This window comes from Haemorhous mexicanus, chromosome 17, assembly GCF_027477595.1.
Source record: "Haemorhous mexicanus isolate bHaeMex1 chromosome 17, bHaeMex1.pri, whole genome shotgun sequence".
Taxonomy (NCBI): domain Eukaryota; kingdom Metazoa; phylum Chordata; class Aves; order Passeriformes; family Fringillidae; genus Haemorhous; species Haemorhous mexicanus.
In genome coordinates, this window is record NC_082357.1 from 11,175,897 (window position 1) to 11,191,211 (window position 15,315).

Below are 15,315 nucleotides of genomic sequence, written 5' to 3' on the forward strand. Positions count from 1 at the left end.
CTTCACAGCTCTGCATCTGCTGCTGTGGTGCACCAAGCTGGGCCACGGCCCCTCGGGACCATCCAGAGAGAGGTTCTGTGGTTTAAATTCCACACCCAAAGCTCTTTGGGCCAACACTGTGGTGGTGTGGGAACATCCCCGAGCCTGGGACTCATTTCACTGTGAGGGACTGCCCAGAGGAGCAGGAGCTGGCTGCTCTGGTCACTGGCCCTGGGGCATGGGTGCTGGCAGACAGAGAGATGAGAGGGGATTTTTTGTTTGTTGGGGTTTTTTTGGTGGGGTAATTTTTTTGGCTATGAACTTTCCCTGGGCAATTCCAGAGCACCCCTCCAAGCTCTCAGAGCTTTGCCAAGTGTCATGCAGAACCAGGAAGCTGCAAGGAGGTTTTTGAAGGATACAGAAGCCAAGTGCAGCAGGCAAACACCATGAATTCCCCAAAGAGCCAACCACAACATTGCAGGCAAGAAGAAAAAAGGACAAGCTGGCACTGCAGCACTTCTTCCCTCTTGCCCCAAACTTCACAATTCCTCAGGCAACCAAAGCAGAGGGATTCCAGAAACAGCATTATAAAATTAACAAGCTTCAAATGAACAAAGAGCTGCCCAGGCCCTGCAGCTGTCCAGCATGTGCTGCTTTTGGAATGAGAAGCACCAAAAGCTCTCAGTGCTGCAGAACATGGTTGGAATCATTGCCAGAGCTGGATGGAGGTGTCACCCATGGTGATGCTTCCCAGGGCTGCAAGCTGGGAACAGCTCATGCTCTTGCAGTGACTGGACTGCAGCGAGGCGGGGGAAAAGCTAAATATACATGCCTGGGAAAAGCAGCACTCCCCTGCACTTGTTCAGCATGCATCTTGAGAGGCACAGAGAGCCCTGAACCTGAGAAAGCAAAATACAACTGGGCACAGCATCCCTGAGACACTGCCAGGGTGTATGTGCCCACCTGGGGGTCCTGCAGCAGGGTCAGGAGGTTCTCTGCTCCCCTGGGAGGTCACATCCATCCCACTGCATCCTGCTGTTATGGCAGGGACCCAGCAGGGCTGGTCCAGAGAACCAGAGCAGAGCTCCAGGCTGGTACAGGAACCAGGCCATGCAGGCTGGGAATTGTCCCAGTGCAGAACAGCCAAAGAAGCTGGGACCACAGAAGGGTCAGAAATCAGTCTTCCAGCTGCTCCCAGGAAGACTGGCCTTGCCTCATCCTCCCAATGAATCAGTAAATAACCAAAACCAACAAATCCTTTCAACCCCCTGCTCCAGCTCCTTGCAGGTTCCCAGCCCAGCTGCTCCATCAGCCATGGGCACGGGCTGTGGGTGGAGTGGCTGCCCCAGCAGAGTCCCTGGGAGCTCACACAGCCCCAGAGGGGTCCCTGGGAGCTCACACAGCCCCAGCAGGGTCCCTGGGAGCTCACACAGCCCCAGAGGGGTCCCTGGGAGCTCACACAGCCCCAGAGGGGTCCCTGGGAGCTCACACAGCCCCAGCAGGGTCCCTGGGAGCTCACACAGCCCCAGCAGGGTCCCTGGGAGCTCACACAGCCCCAGAGGGGTCCCTGGGAGCTCACAGAGCCCTGGCTGGAGCTGAGCCACTGCCTGGCAGAGCTCCCCAGAGTGACACAGCTCTGCAGGATGGAGGGAGGGAACAGCACAGCAGCAAGGCTGAGCTGCACTGGCCAAGCAGGACACAGCACAGAACCAGGCACAGACACTCCTGCCAGCCCCACAGCAGCAGGAATGGGCATGCTCCTGGTCTCCAGGCTGCTCCAGCAGCTCCTGCTGTCTCTCACTGTGCAAGGAGAGCCAGGTGTGATGGGCAGCCAGATCTCAGGACACCCCAAGCTGGAGGGACCTGCCCTGCTCCCTGCCAGGCTCCTCCAGCACCAGCTCTGCACCCCTCAGGCAGGGACAGGCCATGGAAAGAGCCAGGACTCTGCTCCTGGGCAACCTGAGTACCATCAGATAGGCAGCATCTAACTGAGCTGAATGAGGCTTGGGAGGAAACAGAGTCAAAATCCCCTAGAATTGTTTCTCCTCCTACCAATCTTGCTTCTCCAGCCCCAACATGACAAGCAGCACAAGTCTCAAAGTGGCACAGCCAAAGTGCTGGGATTCTGGAGCTCAGAACACTGCATAAATGGGTGCTTTTTTCTTGCCAGGCCAGGCAGCTCCACTCCCACAAAAACAAAAAAACACCTTGGTACCCGACAGGGCTGGGCCCTAAAAGCCAAACCCAGTCCATCCCCTGGCACCCTGGAGGGCAGAGCAGGTTCTGGCTGCTCAGCTCCTTGCTCCACAAAGTCACCCCAGATACCAGTGAGGTTACTCCCTCCTGTATGGGAGACACAGCCTTTTAGCTGCCTCCATGGAGGAGATTATTTGTCATCTGGGTGGGAAAAAACCAACAGAAACCCCCAGGATTTCTGCATTACAAATAACCCCACACCTCACAGAGCAGATTAGCAAGTTCTGCAGAAGGGGAATTTGAAAAGCAGAGGAAATCAATGGGTAGAAATTGGCATTCTTGCAGCTCTAGAGACTTGGAAGAGTCTGGGGAACAGGCAAACTATTGCCTCCCCTGCATCATCTCAACTGCACTTATTAACTAAGATCCCACACGCAGCATAAGCTCTCCCACATGCGTGCAGAAGGGAAAACACTTTCAGGACCTTTCATAAATGAAACCTCCATCGTGGCAAAATAAAAATAAAAATAAAAAGTCTTATGCTAAAACTAAAGTATTACAGAGGCTGCAGCTGCACAAACAAATAAATGTTGTTTACCAGCAGAGGTATTTACTTACTGGCAGTCAAGATACGTTGGTTTATAATAAAACGGTGGCATTTTAGATTCATATTTTGCTTTTGCTACATTGTTTCCATTCGAGGCCATAAACTGTAAAAAGAGACAAAATTGGAAAGAATTAAGAAAATTTTAACAGTATTTTCTTTTATTCTCTTTTACTTCTACAGAGCAATAAAATTATTGGGATGGGGGACCTGTTCTCTTACTGAGAGGTTCACCCAGGACTGTGCACAGAAGGGCTGCTGCAAATAAATATTGGTTATTATTGCAAATAAAACTGGCTATTATTGCAAATAAATATTGGTTATTATTGCAAATAATACTGGCTATTATTGCAAATAAATATTGGTTATTATTGCTAGGGGTCCTACAGCTTAAAATGATGCTGAGGACATGTCCCAGCCCCACCTGCAGGATCCCCACAGGAGCAGGAGGCAGCACACAGTGACATTTCCTCCTCAGGCATGGGAATCAGATGGATCCCAGGAATCCAAGATGGGGATTAGGTAACCAGAGGGAAAACCTCCCACTGGCTTTTAGTCTCCATGTGTTACAGCTCCAGCAGGGTGACAGCCTCTGACAACACATCCTGTGCCTCAGATCACATCACTCGTGCCAAAAGGATGAGTCTGTTTTTGCAAAGTCACTGCAGCTACCTCAGGAAGGAGCTTGAAGTGATAGACAAATAAATAAATAAACAAACAAATAAACATATGAAAGTTCTATCTCCCTTGACAGCCCTCCTTTCCAATAAATAAATAGAGAATGTTTCTATCTCCCCTGACAGCCCTCCTTTTCTTCTGATACACAAATGGCTGGCTGAGAACTCAGCAAAGAAAACGACTTATTTCCTCATTCATATATTTTGTTTATTGAAATTCACTTTATAAGTGTAAAAACCCCATTCTTTTCCAGGCAGCCATGCTAAATACATTTTGTTTGGTGTCAAATGCCAAGCATACAAACATAACAAGCAGCTAAGCTTTTTTTTTATTTATTTTATTTTATTACTGTCATGGTTTTGAATTTCTCACATTTATATATTCAATCTATTCCCCCAAAAAATACCAGGGAAGGAAAAGCCCATGAACACTAAGGCCTATTGTGATAAAACACACAACTCCATGAGGAGCAGCTTTCAGAAAAACCTCAAAACTCTACACACAGAAGACAGAAATCAATGACTGGTAGAGTCCTTCATGCCTTTGAAGACACCACAGTCAAAGCAGAAAGGTTTCCTGGGTGCCTTCAGCAGCACCACACAAATCCAGGCAGGTGTGGGGCATAAATGGAGAGAATTTATATTGGGAGGGTTTGGTTTTCCAGGCTGTGAAATTAAGAGGAACAAAGCCAGAGACAGCTGAGCTGGGCAGGGGTGGTAGACTAGGTGGGCAGGTCTAGTCTAGACTAGAGAAACTGTAAGAAACGAAGGACAATTCATTAAAAATTAGTATTTTTTATCTGAGCTGGGCAGGGGTGGTAGACCAGAGGTCTAGTCTAGACTAGAGAAACTGTAAGAAACGAAAGGCAATTCATTAAAAATTAGTAATTTCTACATGCTATTTCACTGGTATTTCTATGGGGTGGGGAAACCCTCACAAACCCTTCAGGAATCGGGTGCTCTACTTCAATCAGCACCAAACCTCGCTCCCACATTCACCACCCAGACCTGCTTTCTGACAGCCCATTTCCTGTGGCATCTTTAGAAGGGAAGAGCCCAAAGGCCTGGCAGGGGGCCTGGCAGGGGGCCTGGCAGGGCAGGGGCACCTACCTCCACCTGGGCATCGTCCCACTCGTCCAGGCGCACCGACTTCACCTTGCTGACCTGCGGGATGCTGCGGTGGATGCCCGAGCAGCTCAGGCAGATGAAGATCCCCAGGCTGTGGGATGCCCAGTCCGGGTCTGGAAGCAAGAAGGAAAGAGGGAATTGCACTTGACTGAGCTTTTGGGGTCAGGGCAGCAGGAGGGAGGCAGAGACAGGGCATGGCAGGGGGGTCAGGAGGTCAGGGCAGGGGAGTTCAGGAGTCGCCAGGTCTGATGTCCCTGAGTGTAAAGGCATCAGATAAATAGACAAGGAAAATAAAAATAAGTATTTCTGTTGTTAGGAATACAAATTAAACCAACAGTGACCAGATCTGCAATCCCCAATGCAGCTGTTATTCCCCAAGCCCCAATATACAGACATGTATGTGCCCAAACCTCCATAGCTCACTCCATGCTCACATGAAGAGAAGAGGGGAATATCCCTTTTTCATGAGGAAATTCCAACCAAACACTGCATGGAACAGAAACTACATCAGCTCAGGGAAGCCACTGTGCTGCTCCCTTCTAATTTATTTATTACATGTGCTCCACACAGAGACTTTCCTCCCACAGCTGCAGCTCCCACAGCAGCCCAGCCCTCCATGCCAGGAGGTTTCCAGCCCTTGCCTCAATGGAAAAATGCCACCAGTGGCAGCTCTGTACTTTCTCTGAGCAAAACCACGCACTGTTTACAGCCCCGGGCTGACATCTCACACAAAGCACTGTAAACAGAGTCCCCTGCCTCCAAATTCCTCCCTGGGAGAGGCACTGCCTGAAGCAGGGAGACAGAGGGACAGGAGGAGGGCAGGGGCAGGAGCAGGACACATCCAGCAGTGTCCTGGCACTGCCCTGCCAATGAAGCCAATACAGGGATCTTTGTTTGAACTGCAAGGCAAATGTCAGTGCCTGCAGCTCCAGCTGTGCCCCAGCAGCACGAGCTGCACTGCAGGTCACCCAGCCAGACACCAAATCCTCCATCCTCCCCAAACCCACAGGGCTGGCAGCCCCTCAGCCACCCCACAGGTCTCTCACAGCCCCCCACCATCCAATTATTCCCCCACTGAACCCTCAGTGCCCACAGCACAGCCATTATTTATAAAAGGCAAGGGAGTGGGCTTCCTCCTCCTCCTCCTCCATGTTTAATGCTCTGGCTGTGCCAGGGCAGGGAGCAGGCTGGCATGGGGCAGCTCAGCTCCTGAGGGGAACCAAGGGCTGCCACCAGCCTTGCCTGCAGGGACAGCCACCAGGCTCCCCCAGCACAGCCCAGGGAAAAGCAATTCAGCTCTCCAGAGGTGGCTCTGCTCAGATGCAAACCCCAGTGCTGAGTGAGGATTCTCATCATGCACAGCTGAGTGCCCACATGGGAGAGGGGAGCAAATTCCCAAGCTGACACAAGTCCCATCAGCCACCAGCAGACACAAAGGTGGGGTTTTCCTGTTCCATGTGGTCTCCTATCCTCACCAGTGACTACAACTCAAGCCTGGCAAGTACAAAACCAGCCAGGTTGATCTAAGGGCTGGTGCTGCCCACCCTGCTGCTTCCACAAGCACTGGGTGCCTCAGCTTCACACCCCATCCCAGATCATGCCCCCCACTCATTCCAGCCCCAAAGACTGTGAGCAGTTACTGGGCTGTAGGTTGGCAGCAAGAATCAAGAGTTTTGCAGGCTCAGGCACTTTCTGTGCTCTAACTCATCCCATTGTCCTCTCTCATCTCCAAACATGTTTGTAATCAAAGCCTGGGGCCCTCCAAACTTCCTGCCACAAAAACATCCCAAGGTCCAGCACTGCTGAAGGGTCCCAAAGTCAGGCAGGGTGAAAGCAGCAGGGTCCATGTTCAAAGAGCCATCACTGCCCTTAATGCACAGGACCAGACACACACCACGGTGAGAGGGTCCAGGGGACAGAACCCTGGCAGTGGTGAGGCAGCTGAGGCAGCCCAGCCTTGGGCTGGGTCCCTGGGCTCAGCACAGCCCCTCCAGGATAACTGAGCTCAGTCCTTCCCAGAGCAATGGGATCTGATCAAAGCACTGCCCAGCCCAGGGAAACTGGTCTCCAAGCATGCACTGGCCAATAAAACATGTTTTATTGGGAGTCCCAGTGCCTCTCCAATGCTACCACATTTATCTCAGGCATGCAGCTGGATCTCTTCATGCTGTCTGCAGCTTGGTGGAGTCAGGCTTCCAAAGTCCTCCCCAGGAGGGGACCCCTGCCCTGCCTGTCCTCTGTGTGTGACAGGACCAGGAGACTGCACACCTCCCTCCAGCCTGGCAGGGGGCACATCCTGCTGGAGGAACATCCTGGAGGAGATTCCAGCTGCAGTGGCCACCAAGTCACTCATATCCAAGCTGTCCCTCCTTGGCACGGGCAAACAGCACCTGAAGCAGCAGGTTTCAGTCACACCTGGGCTTTAGAGCATCCTCCTCACACCAACAGGATCTTCTTCAGAGCAGACTCTTAAAGATGCTTCCCCCCTGCTCCACACCTGGCAAGCCTTGTCCAATTAAGCAAACAAAAGGTGGATTATATCACAGGGTACACACCTACATCCCATCACATACACAGGGTCACCCTGTGTGGCTGCCAGAAGGTGACAGTCCTTCAGAGGAGCAGAGAGAATGGGGTCAGTGGTGAGCCAGCCTTGAGGGGATGTTCTCAGCTTGTTCTTGTAAACCACAGCCAGCAGCTCTCTCCTCCTGGTCACCTTCCCTGCAGCATTTCCCCTCCTGCCTCGACCCAAATCCCTGTCCATCCAACACCACCAGTGCCCCACATTTCTATATTCAATCTGATTGATTTCAAGGAGCACCCTGACAGAAATGCACATTTCACCTGCCCCACCAGACCTGGCCCTGGCCATTCACATCCCAGCCAGGTGTTAATTCATAGCAGCTTCCTCCTCACTGCTCTTCTGGGTTCAGAAATTTGTGTTTCGTGGCAAGGGTGGGTGGAGGAACTGTGGATGCTCAGCTGGTTGTGTGATGCTCTCCTGCCTCAGCCCAGAACCACCCACATTTGGCAGCTGGGTTTAGTCCCAAGGGAAGCACCAGGCAGGAGGAGAGTTCAAAGACCTCAGGTACCAACTCAGCCCCATCCAAAAAATTGCTGGGCAGTGAGAACCCCCAGAACAAACTGATCTGCCAGGGCAAGTCTCTCTGAAATGTCACCCTTACCATAACTTGAGATTTCTCATGGCTCTTGCTCTCCTGGCTGAGGACACCTAACAGAAAGCAAGGCAGCCCAAACCTTTCCAGGCTTCTGCTGAAAGCCAGCAGGAATTTCTCAGCATCATCTGAACAAACCCAAGGACTGCAGAGCCCTGCCAGCCCTCAGCTCGTGCTCCCCTGTGACCTCCCCGTGGGACAGCCCTGCCTGGGGCCAGGAAGCAGGGGGTGGAGGATTCCCCAGCTCCTGGAGGGCTCTGCCGAGGCTGCTTCCCCTTCTCCCCCACTCCCTGCACTCGTGACCCCATTTCCAAAGCAGCCCAGGAGGATTCAGCAGCACCCACACGTCTGCAGGGGCTGGTGACACAGCCCAGGCAGGGCCCCAGGCTGCAGGGATGCTTCTGCCAAGCCTCTCAATGGCTCTGGGGCTCTCAGGGGCTGCTCTGCTCCCCAAACACAGCTCGGGCCCTCTCTCTGCTCTCTAGCACAAATTCTCAGCTCAGGGACATGGATAACACAGTGATCCCCAGCCTTGGCTTACCACAGACTCCAACCCTTCCAACCACGGCACCAGAGATAAGACAACATCTTATCAAACACGAAAATAAATGTTCACACAAAACAGTGAATTTTGGGGCAGCACCATTAGTTTAGTGAGCCAATGACCCCAGGCTGGTGGCTGGCAAGTGGAGGCCTCCATAGACAGGTGAAGTCCACCTTGCTGCTGGACACTGCAACAGCTGGAACATGTTCTCCATGCTGGACATTACTGAGAGCTCAGTAATTTTATTATTCTGTCTGGGCATGAGCCAAAAAAGTGCAACAAAATGGCAATATGTCATAATCTGGGCTTTTTGGGCATTGCTCAAAAAAGATGATTTTTTTCCTAAGCCTCCAGAATTTTTAGCAAACAGCAGTGAAGCCTAATGAAAACTCTCCAGCATGCCTAAGTTCCATACAAATTACTTTATTCCATTATTTCAAGCCAAAAGGAATAAAAATGAACGAGGAACAACGGGAACATTAAAGCAAATACACTGCAGTAAGGGCAGAAGGACTCTGATCCTGAATGACCAATTCCAGCCCTAAAAGGCTTTCACTGCCCAGTGTGGTAGAGATTCCTGGTAACCCATGAACAGATCGTAATGCCTTTCAAAATTAAGACATGAGTCAGCTTCATTTTAAAAATTAAAGAAACAAATAAAGCTAAACCAAGCTCAGGAGAAGGGCACTGGGCTGGTATTTTCCCATCTCATTCATCTGAAAGCAAAGGCATAGCCAGGGATTAGAGAAGCACCCAAAACAAAACTAAAACACTCAGTGTGTTTTAAATTCTGCTAAATTCAGAAATCAACTTGTCCACCCAGCCCTTTTTACCACCAGAAGCCTCAGGAAAAGCCAGCACAGTGAACCATGAACACTGCAGCTTGAACCCAGCACTCCTGAACTTAGGGAAAAAGAAAAAATGAAGGCTAGGCACAGAAAATAATATGGAAGAAAAAACAACAAAAGACACAGAACAGCTTATTGAAACCAAAGAGATTGGAAGCTGGATGGCAATGGATTTAAAAAAAAAAAAAAAAAAAAAAATTAATAATAATAATAATAAAAAAAAAAATCAGTATTTCCTGTACTCAGAATATAAATCTGGGGTTCCAGTAGAAAATCCCTAGATGCCATCAATCCAAGTAAAATCCCATGAAGCAGAGCAGCAACAGGCTCAGAGCAGACAAGAGCAAGAACACAGAGTCCCAAAATTTGGATGCTCCTGCTCTACCTTTTGCCTTGACCACATTTATCACTAGTGAGAGCACAATGTGATTGCCAAGGCAAACACCTGAGGCCAATGCACAGCAACACATCCTCCCCACATCCTTCAGCACACAGAGGATGGCCTGACCCTGCTGCATCCCTGCCACTGCAGCTCAGTGGGAGCTGGTCCTGCCTTGGGATGCAGATTCAGTGGATCTTCCTGAACCCTCTCCTGTTTGAGGTGGTAAAACAAAACCTCTCCAGAAAAACAAAACAATTTTCACCCTGCACTAGCAATGGGACTCGTTGACACAGGGTAGAGCCACAGGGATTGCAGTGCAGTCCACACAAGCACAAAGCCTTTCCTGCTTGCTGCTCATTTCCTCCCTGCCCAAGACAGAGAACCTCGTGTTCAGCACCAGAGTTCTGCAGCTCTTCCCTCTGGGGAAGGATCAGGAGGCTGGTGAACAGACCCTGGTCAGGCATGTTGAAAAACAACAATAAAAGAGTTAACTCTGGAGTCAAACCACCTCCCACCAACACTCCTCTCTAAGTAGGAAAATTTTTCAGTGAAGGCACTAAACTTGCCAAGGTCTTTTAATTCAGCTGGCAGGTCCCAGCAGCCCCCTCTCACTGTCTGCAGCCCACAACTGTGCTGCAGCCCAGGCACCAGGGCTGGACAAAAACCACCATCACATTAAACCTCCTTTGTTCCAAAAAGCCCTTTTTCCTGCAGAAAGTGGCATTGAGCTAGACACAACTGCTGTAGGTTTGTTTTTTTTTTTTTTCCTTATTACCCCTCTGAAGTGGCACTGAGCTAAACACAACTACCATGGGATTTTTCTTTTTTTTTTTTTCCTTCTTACCCCTCTGCTTACAGCTGGGGAGAAGGGCTGGCCAATTTCCAGGGACAAAACAAAAAAACAACAAAAAAACCCACCAAAAACAACAAAACCAAACAACAACAACCATCAAAAAAAACAAAAACAAAAAAAAGAGAAAGAAACAAAAAAAGAAACAGTTCAGTTTTTAAGTGAGAGGACAATGGAGGTGCAGGAACAAGTTTCCACTTAGAGCTGGATGATGAAAATCCCGTTTCACACCATTAGAGCAGCAGAGCTCTGGAACAGCTTTCCAGTGGGAGGCAGTGGGGGCAAGAGAGGGAAGAGCTGCGAGGCAGAGCCCCATCACTCCCCGAGGGGATGGGCAGCACTTGGCAGGACCCGGTGGCTCAGTCACCTTCCCCATCTGGGTTCTCAGGAGCAGGAGGGAGGGAGGGAGGGCTGAGATAAATCAGTGCCCTCCTCAATCCTCAGCAAACCAAGCAATCCCCAGGGCTCAGGTGATTCCCTGTAATCACTGCCCTCACTTGCTGACATCCAGGGAGTGGAAAAGCTTCACCTGCTGTAGGACTGAGAAGGAAAAGGTGTTTACAACCACCTCAGGCTTCCAGAGGCACTGTTACACCAGATGTGCTCGGCTCTGCGGCACAAAGCTCCAATTCCAGACTCCCCTCACCATGAGCCTTCTGCTCTTCCTCCATCCTTCACCCCCTCAGGGCCTCAGGCACAGAGGCCAGTGTTAGCCAGGATCCACATCCCAGCAATCCATCCCAAATCAGAAAGATAAAATGATAACGAGCCATGTAAACTGCTGCTGGAGGGTTTAAACTGCAGGATTGCTTTGATGGGATTTCCATTTCTGTCTTCAGAGCCTCTCTGTCCTCCTACAATGTAAAATAATTCTCACTCCATGGAAACACGAGCCTAAGTCATAGAAAAATAAAGAGAGAAATACTCAAGGTCCTGTTATGCCCTGAGATAACCATCCGTCTTATGATGTGAGGAAAGATTGCCTGAGACAAAGAATCATTTAGAAAAAGAAAAGGCTGAACTGCCACATTAGTCTTGAAGAAAAAAAGATTATTCTAATGCACAGAGAGCCATTACACACCAGCAATTCAGTAACACTGCTCAGTTTGCACTTCAGACTGCATTTACCATGCTGTCCTCACTGAGACAGCACAGCTTTAAACCCACAAAAAACACCCAGGACACAGAAGTGTGTCATGACAGAGGACCCAAAGCCCCATCTAATGACTTTATTAGTGGTTCCTATCCCAGAATTCAGTCCTGAAGATGTAACCAAGGCAGCCTCATTATGCATAACAGATCGATGACATTTCCAGCAACTGAAATATCTTTCATTCAAAACAGCCTTTCTTTGCAATTTAAGGTTTTGTAAAAATGCAATTAATAAAAACCTAAAAAAAAAACCAATTCCAAACACAAAAAACCTGCAAGAGAAAAATGTAGTCTCAGTTATTTTTCACTCTGATTTTCACTTTCTACTTTAGCATCCTCTCTGCACTCCCAGCTGCCATGGCCAGACTGTTCTCTCCACCTGAGACATCCCTCAAAATCTGTTTGAAACCTCTGGTTTCACACAAGAGATTTTTTTTTGCCAGACATACACCCAGGTCCTGGGGAAGACCCAGATCTGACCTTCCTGAGCACCACATTCAGTCCCCATTTCCAGCCAGGTGCAAGTGGGCACACCCTTGAAGGAAACACACCTTGAACAGGGCAGCCTTGCAGGGCTGGGCCACTTCAGTAATCCTCAGCCAGGACCAAGTGGCAAATCCTGGCAAAGCAGCAGGTTGTGCCCAGATGTCCCCAGGAGATGGGTTGATCCTGCAGGGGATGAAGTTATTTACCCAGCCCAGGAGGAAAAGCCTCCCCTGATGCCCCATGTCTGTCCCTGGCTTTGCCTTTTGTATGGTCACAGCTCAGCCCAGCGATGCCACGCTGAGAGAGCTCCATTGCACCAGGGGTTTGTGACAGGACACAGAACCTGGGACAAGCTGTGGCTTCAGGGCTCTGGCTACTGAGCCTCTCCCAAATGCCAAAGCAGTAACAAAAGAAAATAACCCTTTTTGACAGCAGGGAAGGAAAAAAACAAACAAACTTTCACTGGCTGGCTGATTTCTCGAACAAATATTTCCAAAAGAAAAAGAACACCCAGCTGGCTTTTAAATACACAAATTAAAGTGACTAACAGAATTTTCCCCTGTTACATTTCCAAGCCACCCTATTCTTTGTTACAAGCATCCCTGAGCTAAATGGCTCCCTCTTATCATGGATCCTGTACTAACAGAGTACCTCAGGGAAAGGCACTCACCCACCTGAGTGGGTGAGCAATAACAAACCCTGATCTTTGGCTTCCCCCAGCTGTACCAGATCAGCCCTGTGGTGATGCTCACATGTGGGAAAGCACAAGTCTGCCCTGCTTCCCTCATCTTCTGTTCATTCCACACCCTCCCTCTTCCTTCTCGTTTCATTTCCCCTGCTTTGCTACTTTTCCAGTGTCAGCTGCCACCTTTATCTTTTTGTGCATCCCACTTCTCAGCAAAGAACATTCTTGCACCCCTTTCTGGAGGCTCTCTGGATACTTATCCTGCCTCTGCTGCATAACCTCACCCCCAGAAAGAGCTGGCCTGCCACACCTGCCCAGCCTCAATAACTGAATTCAGGCTGAATATTTTCTATACTACATACAGACAGAAGTTATTATCTTGTGTTAAGTAGCCCAGGGCATCTCAAGTTTACTGTCACTCCCAGGCAGAGGAGCACATTACAGCACCATGAATAGCTCTCCTTTGCCAAAGAACCTGAAGAAAAGCAGTCACTAAAGAAATTGGGTTGATGAACAGGGAGGTGGTCCTAAGGAAGTAATGCCATGAGAGTTCAGAAGAGGCTGAGTGATGTTAATATAGCACATCTTGACTTACAAAAGACACTGGCCCAAATTCTCCTCTCTGACTCTCAGATTCACCAGGACATCTCTGTATGCAAATGTCGCCAAACATGCAAACACCACCGTGGTTCTGTTGTTTTACAAGCCCTTTTGGTGCCTTCAACAACAACCTCCTTATCCTGATATGAGCTATCTTATTGACCTACAGCTCCATCTCCACCCTGGTGAGGCTGAGAAACTTCCCATTTTGCCTGGGTACTTTATGTTCTATACCCACAGGATGAAGGAGAATCACCCTGCTGATCGGAACGGCCCAGGTTTGTAAAGTTTTCTCCAGGAAGGAACAATTTAGGCAGACACCTACTCGGGGAGCCCAAGCTGTGCTCAGCAAGACACCTCCGAGGTGGGCTGTACAGTCAGACAGCAACAGCCGGCAGCAGATGGGTGGGAGCAGGCGGAGCAGCGCGGCGCTGCAAAGCCGTTCACGCTGTGCCCAAAGTTCTTTGTCCTTTCCAGCTGGGAACCGGAGGACACAGCGCGTCTGAAAGTGAGCTGCAGTGTCCTGGGATGCAGATTAGGGATGTAAAACCGCTGGGAATGGTATGAGCTGGATAGCGGTATGCAATAGATCTTGACATCCTAAAGAAATCAATAGCTGGGAAAATAGGACTCAGCTGAAGTGTTGGTTTTTCTTTAACCTATAGCATGACAGAGGCTGAGAAGGACATCCATTCTATATCCCTCCTCAGAGCCATCCTGCTCAAGCTAATATAAATTTAGGTTATTCTGTATGGTGATTTTTTTTTTCTTTTTAAAAACAGGAAAGTTACTTGCTCTGCAATTTTTCTAAGGTTGTTCTCAAAGACAGATCCCACCATCCCCATACAGACTCTGCTCAGCAACAGCATCACGGCCCGATCCCAAAAAATTCACCATCCAAAAGGCGAAGAAGACATTTCCAGCCCAGATTTTCTCCCCTCCGCGCACGAAGACGTCTACAGACATTCCAGCCCCGCTCCCTGCGCAGCGCAGGCACCCATCGATGGCAGCTGGGCAAAGGTTGCTGGGCAGGATGTCCGCAGCGCTGCCTCCGGTTGTCCCCATGTGTTCGGTCGCTGACGGGGCAGGAGCAGCCGAGGGGACACGGAGGACAAGCCGCCCCCGCGGGCAGGGCAGCCCGGCAGAGCCCGCACCGCCCGGTTACCGGCCCCGGCTGCGCTGCAGCCCGCGGGGACCCGCCGGGATGACATCAGCGCTCACGGCCGGCCGAGGAGCCGGGCCGGGCCGGGGGAAACTGGGGAAACCTCGGCCGGGGCTGGTCCGCAGGGACCGCGGCAGCGCAGAGCATCCCTCCACCAGCCCCGGAGCATCCCCGCTGCATCCCCCGCGGTGGGGAGGGGGTCGGGCACACCCTCGGCGGGGCGCAACCCCCGCCGCTCCCGGAGAGGGCAAAGCCCCGCGCCCCGTCGCTGCCGTGCCGAGCCGTGCCGAGCCGTGCGGTACCGTGCTGTGCGGTACCGTGGCACGCTGTGCTGTGCGGTACCGTGCTATGCCATGCCGTGCCGTGCGGTGCGGACAGGTGCAGGTGCAGCCGCCGCCCGCGCCCCCCGCCTCCCCTGCCCTTACCCGGGGCGGCGCAGTCGGCGCACGCCGCGTTCCCCGGCCGCTGGAGCAGCTCCACCAGCGCCTTCCTGCTCCTCTCCTTCGCCATGGGGGCGGCGGGCGGCTCGGCGGGGCTGCGCTCGCTCCGCCGCGCTACGGCAGCCTCATGGCGCGGGCGGGGGGCGCTGGCGAGGCGGGCGGCGCCCGGGCGGCTCCATCGGCCCCGCTCGCCCCGCGCACGCCGAACGCGCCTCCGGCCGCCGGGACGCGCCGCGCCGGGGCGGTGCTGCCCTGCCCTGCCCTGCCCTGTCCGCCCCCGGTGCCTCCCGCCCGCCGCTGCCGGAGCCGCCCGGTGCCGCCGGTTCCGCTTGCAGCGGGCACTGCCGGCTCCCCGCGCCGCTCGCCCGCGACCTCCAGCGGCAGCGCGTCACCGGGGCGGCCCCGA

At 51.6% G+C, this 15,315-nt stretch overlaps 1 protein-coding gene across 2 annotated transcripts in view; it reads right to left on the reverse strand.

Moving 5' to 3' along the window:
* The window catches only part of ADAP1 (ArfGAP with dual PH domains 1), a 50,976-nt gene extending 35,910 nt beyond the window's left edge, over nt 1-15,066 (reverse strand). Inside the window, exons 1-3 of one of the 2 annotated variants that reach the window (XM_059861720.1) lie at nt 14,895-15,066; nt 4,567-4,697; nt 2,794-2,885 (exon numbers count right to left, since the gene is read on the reverse strand). In XM_059861720.1, the coding sequence (XP_059717703.1) occupies nt 2,794-2,885; nt 4,567-4,697; nt 14,895-14,979 (308 nt within the window). In that variant the 5' untranslated portion in view covers nt 14,980-15,066. The remainder of the gene's footprint in view (nt 1-2,793; nt 2,886-4,566; nt 4,698-14,894) is intronic. The other variant, XM_059861721.1, reaches the window with a different exon arrangement.
* Between the last annotated feature and the right edge of the window lie 249 nt (nt 15,067-15,315).